We start from the raw sequence: 12,370 nt of genomic DNA on the forward strand, positions 1-12,370 counted from the left end.
TGGAGAGATTCAAAGGCAATCAATACATTATCAGTAATCAATCTGTCAGCAATAAAAGCACTCTGGGTTTCAGATATGATACTGTTAAGGAGTGGTTTGAGCCTATTTGCAATGACCTTACTGACAATTTTATAAATCACATTACACAAGCTAATTGGTCTAAATTCAGAAACTCTTTCCGGGTTTTTTACTTTTGGAATTAAAGTAATAAACGTATGATTTATGGATTTTAAGATAGAGCCAGAATTAAGACAAGATAAAACAGCTTGAGTAATATCCATACCAACTTCCGTCCAGTAAGTCTGATAAAATAAAGGGGGCATGCCATCCGGCCCTGGAGCTTTCAAAGGGGCCATTTCTTTTATTGCTAACTCAACCTCCTCAGCCTTGTATGGAGCTGTAAGTTTTAAATTCATATCCCTGGAAACAACTTCCTGGACTCCCTCCAAAACAACCTCCAAATTTTGCGGGTTAGATGTTGTGAAAAGATCAGTATAGAAATCAACCAAAACTTTTGTGAAAGCAGCTTCCTCAGATAACCAAACACCCTCTGTATCCCGTAACCCTTTGATAAAATTCCTTCTCTTCCTATTGGTGGCTGTCCCATGAAAGAAACTAGTGTTTTTATCACCACTTTTAATCCATTGAACCCGAGATCTTTGATGCCACATTTGTTCTTCCCTATCAATCAAGACATTCAATTCTGACTTCAACCTCAACACCTCATCATAATTATTCTCCCTGACCATTCTTTCCTCAGCTTTCCATAACAAGTCCTTCTTCTGCTGGATTTGTTGTTTAACATTACCAAAATGTGCCTTGCTCCACTTCTTTAAATGTTTCTTGCATCTCTTCAACTTACTGGCCACTGTGAACATAGGAGTACCATTTGGACACTGGTGTGACCAAGCTCTAGAAACAGTATTCCCACAATCCGGGTCCGTAACCCACATAGCTTCAAACCGGAATGGTTTTCGCTTCCACTTCTGTACTTCCCCGTTTGGATCAAGAGCTAAGAATATTGGTCTATGATCTGATGTGTAGCAGTTCAAATGAGTGATTCTACCCGTCGGAAAGCGAGCTAACCAATCATAGTTTGCCACCCCTCGGTCTAGACGTTCCCAAATCCATTCACCATGCCGACGACCATGCCAAGTGAACTCAGGTCCAGAATATCCCAAGTCTACAAACCCGCAATCATCAAGAACGTCTCGGAAAGACTGCATGAGATTATGGGACCGTTGTGCACCACCTCTTTTTTCCGTAACCTCCAATAACTCATTGAAATCTCCTAGGCAGCACCATGGGAGCTTTGGTTTAGAACTCAACATACGAAGCATATTCCATCCCTCAGCTCTTCTGCTCGTTTCCGGTTCACCGTAGAAACCAGTCAAGCGCCATCTGTTATCCGAACCACCATGCACTATCCCGTCGATATGATACTGTGAGAAACTATCAACCCAAACCATATCATCCTCTTTCCACAAGAGTGCTAACCCACCGCCCCTCCCTTCACTTGGGACAGTAAAACACCCAGCAAACTTCAACTGACATCGAACCCATTCCATCCAATCTTTATCCGACCATGTTTCCGACAAGAACACGATCTCGGGACCTTGCGCTTGTACAATGTCTACAAGCTCTCGAACTGCACGGCGGTTCCCAAGCCCCCGGCAGTTCCATGCTAAAAGATTCATTGGTTCCGGCGGGGTTGGGAACCAGCCTCCACCGATAATGTTAAATCAGACTTTGCTACCTTCTTCTTGTGCCCCTCTGTTTCCTCTGTTTCTGCATTCACGTCTCTGGAAGTTCTTTTGGCTAAAATGGAAGAATGATGTTCAGTGGGCCGAACTAGACTTCTTTCTCTACGCACCCAGCCCTTCTCCTTATTTTTCCCTTTATCTTGCACTACACCCGGACTAGAGGAGCGGCCCAACAGCCTAGGCCCATTGCTTACCTTATTCTCATCTTCCTGTTGGTGGAGCGTGACCTCATCATGGACATCATTGACTTCGTTGACTGTTACGTTATCAAATTTGGAAATTTCGTAATCAATCTCCTCCAATTGCTCCTGAAATAAAGATTTCTGCACCGTTACTACATTACTACAAAGCGACACCGGCGCCGCAATATTTGGACTTTCTAAACTGGACTCCCGCGGATCGGAGCTGTCCAATTCTGCTTCCCGGTTGGCCACCTGACCAACTTGATTACCGGTCTCCTCCCTACTCTGTTCTGCTTCTTGACTGGAGCCACGTCCGCCAACTTCCTTTGAACTGCTGTCTGCCGTATCCTTCTCTCCATGCATCTCAAAATCATTCCAACCATCTTCCTCGTCCAAACCCGGCACCCGGATCACTGTTTTTTTAAAAGGATTTGGCGTGGTTGCACGGAGCCATGCACCGAACTGCTGATCACCAGCCTTGAGAGTACCTCTGCTTCTAATCCATAGTGGGCATTCTCTATCTCCATGGGTAAGCTTTCCGCACCAATAACAGATATTGGGCAGTCGTTCGTATCGGAAGTTAACCCAACCCTCCTTTCCTCTAGCCGTAATAATAGTACGTCCACGGCATAACGGTTTTTGGATATCAACCGCTACCCTTAAACGAAAGAAATTAACTCCATACTGATCGCCCTCATCCGTCATTCTGTTCTCGACCTTGCCAACTACCGCTCCAATCTTCTTAGCCAATTCCAAAGAGAAACTTCCAACCGGCAAGTCATGGACCTGAATCCAGAAACGGGTCACACTAAAATCCAAGGATCGGAGTGCAGCGTCTCTGTCGACTCTTTTCAGCACCACGAGATGCCTATCAAAAGACCAGGGCTCCCCTTCCAAAACCCTATCAATATCTGCCTCCTCAGGAAACACAAAGAGAATCTTATGATCCCCCATGTCTCTAATCTCGAACCCTTTCCTGGTCTTCCACAAGAGTGTAAAAGTCCTGGCTATGGCCTCCATATTCAGCACTCGACGAGTCAAAAACTTCGCTGCCAATATATGCTCCTCCACCGTATTCTCCTCTTGGACAGCAAACTTATCGCCTTCGCACTCTGAGAGAGAAAACCTCTTCCACGAACCCATCAACTGCTTAGAAAGCAAATCGACTATTTTTGAAAAATGTTGATGGCACTAGAATTAACCTAAACCGGAGGGTGATTTTGGTATTTTACCCAAATATTAAATTAGAGTGCAATTAAGATCTAATTTTTTATTTTTTTTAGGCTTCCTCTATAATAAGTTATGAAAATTTGGTATGGTTTGATGATCGGACTAGTATTTGATTTGATCCTTTTCAATTAGTTGGATAGAGTTCTGTCATGACACAATAGGCAGCCAGTGGTGTGATTCTTGAATATGTTCTGTACCAAATAGGCCAACAAGCACCAAGAATACTCGGGTATGCTTCAGGAATATTTGGCAAGCTTCGTCAACATTTTGAAAGAGTTGAGGGGACCGTGCACTAAGAGTTTTCAATGATGAAAATAAAATTATTGAAGTTTGGCCTCAACAGGCATATCATAAAACACATCAACTGTTTAGGGATTCGCTAGTTCGTTGGGCATAACTTCTAGAGTCATGGCTGAGTTATGGGCTCTAAAGGATGGTCCAACGTTAGCTTCTCAACTCAGGATTTCTTCCATATGTGTAGAGCTCGATGCCGAGCTTATTGTTTTACTTCTTACTAATTACTCAATAAATAATTTTATGTTAGAGCCTTTGCTTGATGATTGCAGGACCCTATTGAAGAAATTCCATAGTTCAACTGTCTATTACATTTTCAGGGAGGTAAACTAATGTGCTGATGCATTGGCTAAGTTTGAAGCCACCATTTTTTCTGACTATGTTAATTTTGTTAACTCATCGCCTGTGGTAGAGGACTTGCTGGCTTTTGACAAGGCCGAGCTTTTTTGTAATAGACTTATTAGTAATTAATTTATTTCAGCTTACCAAAAAAAAAACACATTTCAGCTATAACAAATATTAATATTATATGGGTTAACGGTTTTTCTGGAGTAAGTAGACAAGATTTGGCCTTAGCGGTTGAATGATGAAAATAAAATTATTGAATTTTGACTTTATCTAGTAAATCAGAGAGCGCAAAAAGTGTAGCATATAATGTGCTTGTGATCAACAAGCATCAAAGGTTTTTCAAGCCAAGATGTCTAGTGGGAGATTTTTTGACTGCCTCATCTCTCTCTTCGAGTGTTGCAGAATTCGTATTCTTTGTGCTTAATTAAGAGGTTGCCTTTGGAAGGAGGTTGGGGCAGGGCTTTGAACTATAGTAAATAGCCCATTGCTTGAGCTTTGTTCTATGCTTAGATGTGTAAAACCATTTAACAATTTAAGTTCTATAGTTTAGATGATTCAACTCGCAAGAGAAATATTACCCACATAAACATGATAATGATAGTCTAGCAAATATGCAAAACAACTTGGGGAGTAATTAAATTAGATAAAAGACCACAAGAACAGGAAAGATGTGTAATCATGGTGATTCTCTTTAGGAACCCCATACGCAAAATATTAAAAATCGTTATAGGAAATTAACATGACAACTTGGACGAACTGTAGCCACAAAAACAAGATAGAATTGCAGTGGCCCATATCAAATTATTCTCTTACCCTATGTTTGGAGAGAGAGAAAGAAAGAGAGCTCAGCCAAAGCACTGGTCAGCTGGGAGAGGACCTGGAATATAACCTTGTTGAAAATACTGCAACCCGAACACAACGAGGATGGCAAGTAATGTTAGATATGATAGGCCTTCAACAGCTCCTAACAACCCAAAAGGACCATTAGGCAAACCCGAACCAGTTTTGCTTTTGGTGTACAAGGACCAAGCTACAATTCCCACAACGACTAAATAGCTCACGCCCTCTAGCGCACCTATTGAGCCCCCTGGACCTGGGGGGAGGCCACACCCTGTTGTTTTGAGCGTGTAGAGGGACCAACCAATTACTGGGGTTGAGACCAACCCACCAGCTACTGCTACTTTCTCTATAATGTCGTTGTTGCTATCGCTGCTCTCCTTTGCCATGCCCACGAGTTTGAGAGGAGTGTGCGATCTTGCTCTTCCATCTTTGAAGCTGAATGAGTTACGCAGTGGTGATGGCAGAGAAGTTGATGGTGGTGATAATAGCAACATCTTTGAGGCTTCCACACCGTACGCTGGAACAAATTATAATTTGGCCTACTCCTGTAGATTATCTGGAGAGAGAGAGAGAGAGAGAGGTGCTAGACTGCTGCTACTTTCAATTCATTAGTATGGTGCTTCTAAAACCACCTTTCCCTTATCCACCCACACGGTTATCAATGTCACTTTGATTTGTTTTCAATAGGCCTTAGTTATTTTTTTTAAGGTAATAATCTAATATTGTGCCTCCAGTCTTACATAAACACACTATTAAATTAAATTTAAAACTGTTAAAACGTGTTCAGTCACACGTGTGGACTTCATCCGTTGACATGTAGGACTCATGTATACATAGGGCACACGGACACATTCAACCATGTTCCACCACACATTTGATATTAGCCTCCATTTATTATTGAGACTTGAGAGACCATGAAAATTAAAATATATTTAAAAATCGTAAAATTTTTCCCAATTGCCTTTCATTTTTTATTATTATTATTATTATTATTACAGAGTTTTTGATAAATTATTACAAGAAGAGTGGACTCAGGAAAAAAAAAAAAAAGGGGGGGGGGGGGGGGTGGTGGGGTGTGTGTTGGGGTTGGGAAGGAAGAGGGTGGAGTAGAGTAGCCATTGAATTGGGCAGCTTTTTATTGTTGGGCTTGGCCAATGGCCAAGCAAAGCTTCCGCTGTTGGCTCTTGGAGCACAACAATAAAGCAGTTTTGAGTTTAGCCGCCGCCCAGGGTCCCTGAACAAAAATATAGAGAATAACGAATTACATTACATGCAACATCAGCTCGATGGGCTCGTAAGCAAATAAAGGTAAAGCCGCATGAAAGTCGAGCTGGAGCTTCACCTGGCTAAGTGAGTCGAACACTCTCAGCCTGGCTTAAACAAAATTATATTATTAATCGAATGCCACATAGACATGGACTAGCACATCACATGCGCTAGGACTTTTATACCATCCAATGGAATGACAAAACATTTGAGGCAGCTGTTTCATCCATGAAGGTTAAACCGTTGGATCATAGATATACACCAAGTTTCCAGGACGCATTTCACACGATCTTAACATCTGTACATTTCCATAGCAAGGAACATTTTCACCTCATCCTTTCCATTCCAATCAAACCCCAATTCCTATTGCCACCTGGCCTACTAACCTGCGACAATAATAATTAATATAAAAGCAACCTACAATATTACACGTCAAATGTGAGATAATACACAGTACTGAACACGTCATAAAGACTGGCAAAGCCCACTTGATTGATGAATAAAACATCAAAGGATGGAAACTATCTACAAGCGTTTTACAACCCCCTTTTTGGAAACAAAATCTGCTTAGACCGACAAACAAAATAAATTAAAAAAAAAAAAAAAAAAAACAAATTCCAGGATTTTCTTTTTCTTTTCTTTTTTCCACCTCCTACTAGTCCCCTTAAAAATTCACTTTTGAAACGGGACCAAAGGCGGTGAATCTCTCATAACTGCCATTTGAAAAACAGAGAGCAACGGCTATATAAGACTAACTGACGGGGACAAAGGACTAACGACTTTTTGAACTAAACATATGCCACCCAAGTTACATTTCCTTCCCCTAATATATATTTGTCCAAAACAAGATGGCCAAAATCACTACCATACTACCAACCAATCTATCATCTAATGTGAGGTTCCCCTGTTTCCATATTTGGAAGACATTGATAACATTAACATAGGCAATTTGAAAGTGAGAGAGAAAGAGAGAGAGAGAGAGAGGGCTAATGATGCTTCTTCGATGACTTGCTGTACTCAACAACATCATCGTCCTCATCATCATCCTCACCATTATCATCCTCCTCTACATCTTCATCTCTTTTCCTCTTAAGCTGTGAAGAAGAGGGAGGCAGAACCTGAACTTCTTCATCGTCTTCAACTTCTTCTTCCTCCTCAGCATCAGCAGCATCTTCATTTACTGGTTCCAGGTCACTACCTCCAGCATCGTGTTCCTCAACCTGCGGCACTGGTTGAACTAAATAGCCTCCACCATAGTCTTCTTCCTGTCATTCAAGAAAAAATTCTGTTAGTGGATAAATCAAACATAAGAGGGAATCGTTAACAGATTACAAAACAGAGTATCTAAGTCTTTAAAATTGATAACAAAAAATCTAAAGAAATCATTTCAGTAATTGAGCAAACCTTAAATCCTTGAAGAAAAAAAAGGTAAAAATCACCAACAAGAATAACGGAACTTCTATATATATATATATATATATATATAAATAACTAACAGGAATAACAAAACTTCCACGCAACAAAACACAAAATCAAAATTGCATGAAGAAGAGGAAGTCAATACAGGTTTATGCTGCCAATTGAAAGGAAAACTCATCATATTGAGTGAAAAATGGAACCAAAATATACTACAGAACTTTCTCTATAAAAACAAAAATCATTAAAGATGTCAAATTACACAAACCAAGTACCCCAAAAGTAAACAAGGTTGTACACACAACATAAATAAGTTTGTATCAGACATTTGAACAATATTCTAAATATCTAATAGATCCATTAAGATAAAAAATCAGAGTAAAAATCCACAGTTAAAAAACAGCTTGGGACCAAGAAATACAACAGAGTACAAAAAGTAAAAGATCAGTGGGACATTAATGACTAAAATCCCCATAAAGATCAAAAGCGTCTACCCATACTATGGTGCACAAGAACGTCACTGTAATCAATTAAAAAGTTATAATGCAGCCCATCAGTTTACACTCGACAAAATTCACTTCAAAGCATAACCATGAGTATTATATTTTATCAATTTTGAACAAAACAGATTCTACCGCAAAGCATTACAACAAATCTGATTATTGGGTTATTAAACAACTCAAATATAGTGCATGCTATGTTTGACCAAATACCTACAAAAACATTGAAATCCTGGAAAAGCAGGGGTCAAAGAAACAGTGTCGATGCTGGAATACTATAGAAACCTACAATTTTTTTATTAAAAGGCACCTGACTCATAAATTTTCATTTTTCCTTTTTTGATGGGTGGTGTGGGCTAAGGGAAGAACTTGAAATATCATGAAAAAACCCAGATCCATTGGGGAAAACATAAAACAGGTTTTCGTCAAAGAAGTTAAACTTGTGGAAATGAAAATGGCAGTGAATTCAAAAACTACTTTTTCCAAAACCAAGAAAGTTATTTTCAGCATTTTCTTTATTGAATCTCCAAATCTTGCTTAAAAGAGCAGATGAGAGTTAAAAAAACAGAATTCTAGAAATGTATGATATCAAAAACCAAAATTTCCCTAAGATCACCTGAATTTTAACAAGAAAACATTATGCAAAAAAATAAGATAGATATTATGAAAAAATAAAAAAACTAAGAAGAGTGTGTGCCTAAAAACCTTTTTACCTATTAGATAGTATCACAGAAATTTGCACTTAAGTACCATTTTATAATCTCAAGATCAGGTGATGAATACACTACTGATTAGGCAAGGCTGAAACCACATTAGACATGCAAGTATCAATTTATCTTCTTTAATACTTTTAAGGTAACAAAGCAACATAACATAAAAGGAGCTACTAAAGACAGAAAAACAATCCCTAAAGCAGATGCAGAATATTGTATGAGAACGACAGAAAGATACAACAAAACCAATCAGTACACAGTTAATATAGTTCAAATGAATCAATAATCTAAAAAACACAATAGATTCAAACAATCATTAATAACTAGAAATAAATGGCATGAAATAGCAATATATATATATATATATGCAGATTTAAGAGTCGTGTTCATGCAAGTAGAAAGCGAATCTCACCTCCTCCTCACCCTCTTCTTCCTCTTCAAACTCCCCGCCTCCTTCAACACCCTGCACCTCCTCCCCAGTCTCACCATTATCGTCCTCATCATCCTCGCCCTGCTCGTGCCCATCAATCTCACCTTCCGTGCTCGTCAACCGCCCCGTACTCTCGGGCTCTGCTAAGTCCCCCTCATCATTATCCACTTCCTCTTCCTCATCCTCCTCATCATCCTCATCATCCTCATCGTCCTCCTCCTCATACTCAACCCCATCTTCCTCATCATCACTATCATCAATCTCGTGCACCTCGACCACATCATCGTCATCATCGATTTCCTCCCCTGACTCATTGTCTTCATCATCGTCCCCCTCGTCTTCGTCCTCTCCACCCTCCCCTCCCTCCACACGCTCAACCCTAAACCCGTTCGCCTGATGACTCGAGCCATTCACTCTCCTAGCAGTCTCCGTCTCCTCCTCATCAGCATCGCTCTCTTCATCCTCATCCACATCAACCACTCCATCAGCCCCTTCACTGTGCCCATTATTCATTCCAAACGGTCGATCCTCCCCATCGATTTCACCGCTCCCAGGGTCATCCTCCTCGTCCTCCTCATCTTCCTCCTCATCATCACTCTCAGGCCGCTCGTTCTCCTCCGCATCCATCTTATCCAAATACTTCAACGATTTGATCAATCCAAAAACCCTAGATCGATAATCCTTCACACGCGTAACCGGACACTCATACAGATCAAGCGAAACGAGCTTAAGCTGAGCAAGCGGAGCGAGATCCTCGATGTACTGAATCCGATTGTTGGACAAGTCAAGGTCCCGAAGCGAGTCGAGCCCGGCTTCGACGAGAAACTCGAGGCCTCCAGCGATCCGATTATCGGAGAGAATCAACTTCTGAAGGTTCCGGAGCCTAGGAAATTGCTCGAGCGAAGAAACGCCGATGTTAGCAATAGAGAGATGCTGAAGGTTCTGGAACCTCTCCAAAAGGCTCGGCGGAGGTAACCGACCTTGGACGCACTTCACGGCGCCGTCTAGGGTTAGGGTTCGAGCCGAGGCGTGGTCAGTTTGGCCGTCTAGCGCTGTCTCCACGGCTCGCTCCCAGATCTCATCCATTAAATACGAAACCCTATATCTCATAAACACACCCAAAAAAAAAAAAAAAAAAATCACTTCACACAAACAAAACGAATCGTTTCAGAGCATGAATACCAGAATTTCAAAAGCAAAGCTACAGAACTCTAACCCCTAGTACCCGAATAGCTATTTCTTTGGCAACGCATAAAACCCTAAAATTTTTATTTTTTTTTGGTTTTGGAGGGGTTTCAGATGTACGGACTCTCTCTTCTGCAAGTTCAAAATGCTTCAAAAAGCACAAATAGACGTGTGTGTGTGTGTGTCTCTCTCTCTCTCTCTTTTTATTTTCTCTCTCTTTGGTATTGGTTGGAATGGGCGAGTCGGGATAAACCACGAGAGGAGGGGCTCGCGGTTCGTGGCTAGGGTTCGAAGGGTGTGTGAGTGTGAAGCTAAACCTGAGTTGTTGTTGAAAAAGTTTTTGATTTTTAGAATTATTGGAGGCGTGTGGAACCGTTGGATTCAAGTGACGCGGATCGATGACGTGGAGGAAATGGACGGTGGAGATTGGGGGTAAGTGTGTTTGTTTTCGAGAAGGATGTAGGTAGAGAGAGAGAGAGAGAGAGAGAGAGCGAGGGTGCTAAAGCCTCGTCATGTCCGACACGTCTCCTTGGATGTAAATATCGGAACAGTTAGAGATATACCCTCCATTGTTTGGGTAAATTACGTATATGTCATGATGTACAAGCGCTTAGCACTACGTATGGAATTTTTCAGTTGTTGGGGGCTAAATAGTGTGCAGTTTTTATGCTTCGTTTATGCTTCCAATAAATAAATTAAGTTAAACTGATTCTCAAAAAATAAAAACTAAACTAAAAATTTCACTATTTTGTTATAATAATAAAAAAAATACACTATTTAAGTTTGATATGTTCTCATTTTTGTCTTTTTCTACAGTTTCAATGTTGTTTTTTCGTCCAACTTCATCTAAACTTTGTCACCAAATATAAGTAAAGCCAAGAAAGTTATTTCTATTCAATTCTTTTATCTTTTTCTTTTTTTTAAGTTCTTCGTATTTCCCACCATTGTTTTCCTTCTCTACCCAATATGTCACCCATTTTTCTTCTTCTTTCTCAATTATGGATATATCACCATGGAGGAGAAATGGTGATAGTCACTCCCTTAAGCCATACTTCAATGGTTTGATAAGGTGGTCCCGAGTATACTTTGCCAATTTAGATTGGGTTGAGTTTAAGTCATAATTACACATGTTTAAACAAGTCCTATTTTTAAACATGTGACGGGTTAACACAAGTTCAAGTCAATTGGCAAGTCCTTTCCTTTCTTTTTCCTCCTAAACAGTAAAAATAAACTAGTTGACTAATTAGTAATGTGAAAATTAATAAAATATAAAATATTATAATTAGTATTTAATATATTATAATAATTCTCAACTATTCAAGTCAAATAACACACGTTACAACTGTGAACACAAAATATCAAGTTTAAAAATCAAACAATTGAATATATTTCACTAGTGTAAATTTGGATTGATAAATTTGTAAGTACAATTCTTTATATTTAGATTCTAATACAGTAGAATAATCCTATGATTCAATCTCATTAGAAAAGTCTTCAATTCAAATATTACGTCAATGCAGTCTTAACTTGAACACAAGATGACCTTCACTTGGATTGGAAAGTGGATTGAAAATCTGTGGGATGAAATTGCGATGAATCTCTAGCTGTGTGCTTGTTAAAGATTTTTTGTTCTTCGCGTTCTTCGTATTCTTAGTGTTCTTCGTGGGTTCTTCGAATTTTTTTGATCTTCGAAAATTTGTGATGGAAGTTCTTTGAGGCTTTAGAGCTTGAATCCAATGAAGCTTCGATGAATCAAAGTCTTTGAAGTTTTTAGAGGTTTTGAAGCTTGATTCTAGTAGAACTTTGAGACTTGGAAGAATGATTTGGATGAATATTCTTTGTCTTCGAAAATTTGTAGTGAAAGTTATGTGGGGCTTTGAATGCTTGGATTTGTAGAGCTTCACTAATTTGTAGCCTCTTGGTATTTATGGAGGCTTTTGAGCTTGATTCTAATTAGCTTTGAGATCTAGAAGGATGATTTGAATGCTTTTGCTTTGAATGGTCTTCGTATTCAAATGTTGAAGTTCTTGATGTTCTTAGAGGTTTTGGAGCTTGATTTCGGTAGAGATTCAAAACTTTTGAATGTTTCTAAATCCCCCTTTACAAGATTGAGAAGGTTTTTTAGTTATAAGAGTCTTGAAGAGATTTGAAGGCACGTGATTAACTCACATTAGTGACACGTGTCATGATTTGAATGGAGGGA

At 39.7% G+C, this 12,370-nt stretch overlaps 2 protein-coding genes across 4 annotated transcripts; both read right to left on the reverse strand.

Annotated features, from left to right (window-relative positions):
* Window positions 1–4,427: 4,427 nt before the first annotated feature.
* LOC126732560 (uncharacterized) lies at window positions 4,428–5,328 on the reverse strand. Its single transcript, XM_050435489.1, has one exon. It carries the CDS (start codon window positions 5,149–5,151, stop codon window positions 4,663–4,665), a length of 489 nt encoding a protein of 162 aa, XP_050291446.1. The 5' UTR covers window positions 5,152–5,328; the 3' UTR covers window positions 4,428–4,662.
* Window positions 5,329–6,380: 1,052 nt separating this feature from the next.
* Window positions 6,381–10,480, reverse strand: LOC126732558 (acidic leucine-rich nuclear phosphoprotein 32-related protein). Of its 3 annotated transcripts, none has more exons than XM_050435487.1 (3): window positions 10,208–10,480; window positions 8,965–10,081; window positions 6,381–7,188 (listed from the first exon to the last, which is right to left on the reverse strand). In XM_050435487.1, exons 2-3 carry the CDS (start codon window positions 10,066–10,068, stop codon window positions 6,910–6,912), a joined length of 1,383 nt encoding a protein of 460 aa, XP_050291444.1. In that variant the 5' UTR covers window positions 10,069–10,081; window positions 10,208–10,480; the 3' UTR covers window positions 6,381–6,909. The 3 variants fall into 3 exon arrangements, with proteins under 3 accessions (XP_050291444.1, XP_050291443.1, XP_050291442.1); XM_050435486.1 differs by having other exon boundaries at window positions 10,199–10,480; XM_050435485.1 differs by having other exon boundaries at window positions 8,965–10,480.
* Window positions 10,481–12,370: the final 1,890 nt, after the last annotated feature.

Source organism: Quercus robur, chromosome 6 (genome assembly GCF_932294415.1).
Source record: "Quercus robur chromosome 6, dhQueRobu3.1, whole genome shotgun sequence".
Lineage (NCBI taxonomy): Eukaryota > Viridiplantae > Streptophyta > Magnoliopsida > Fagales > Fagaceae > Quercus > Quercus robur.

Bases quoted from the DNA above. Each gene is read 5' to 3' on its own strand.
- LOC126732560 (XM_050435489.1), bottom strand. From the start codon at position 5,151: ATGTTGCTATTATCACCACCATCAACTTCTCTGCCATCACCACTGCGT.
- LOC126732558 (XM_050435485.1), bottom strand. From the start codon at position 10,092: ATGAGATATAGGGTTTCGTATTTAATGGATGAGATCTGGGAGCGAGCC. The intron at 7,189-8,964 runs GTGAGATTCGCT...CTTGAATGACAG, and splicing joins AAGAAGAGGGTGAGGAGGAG to GAAGAAGACTATGGTGGAGG.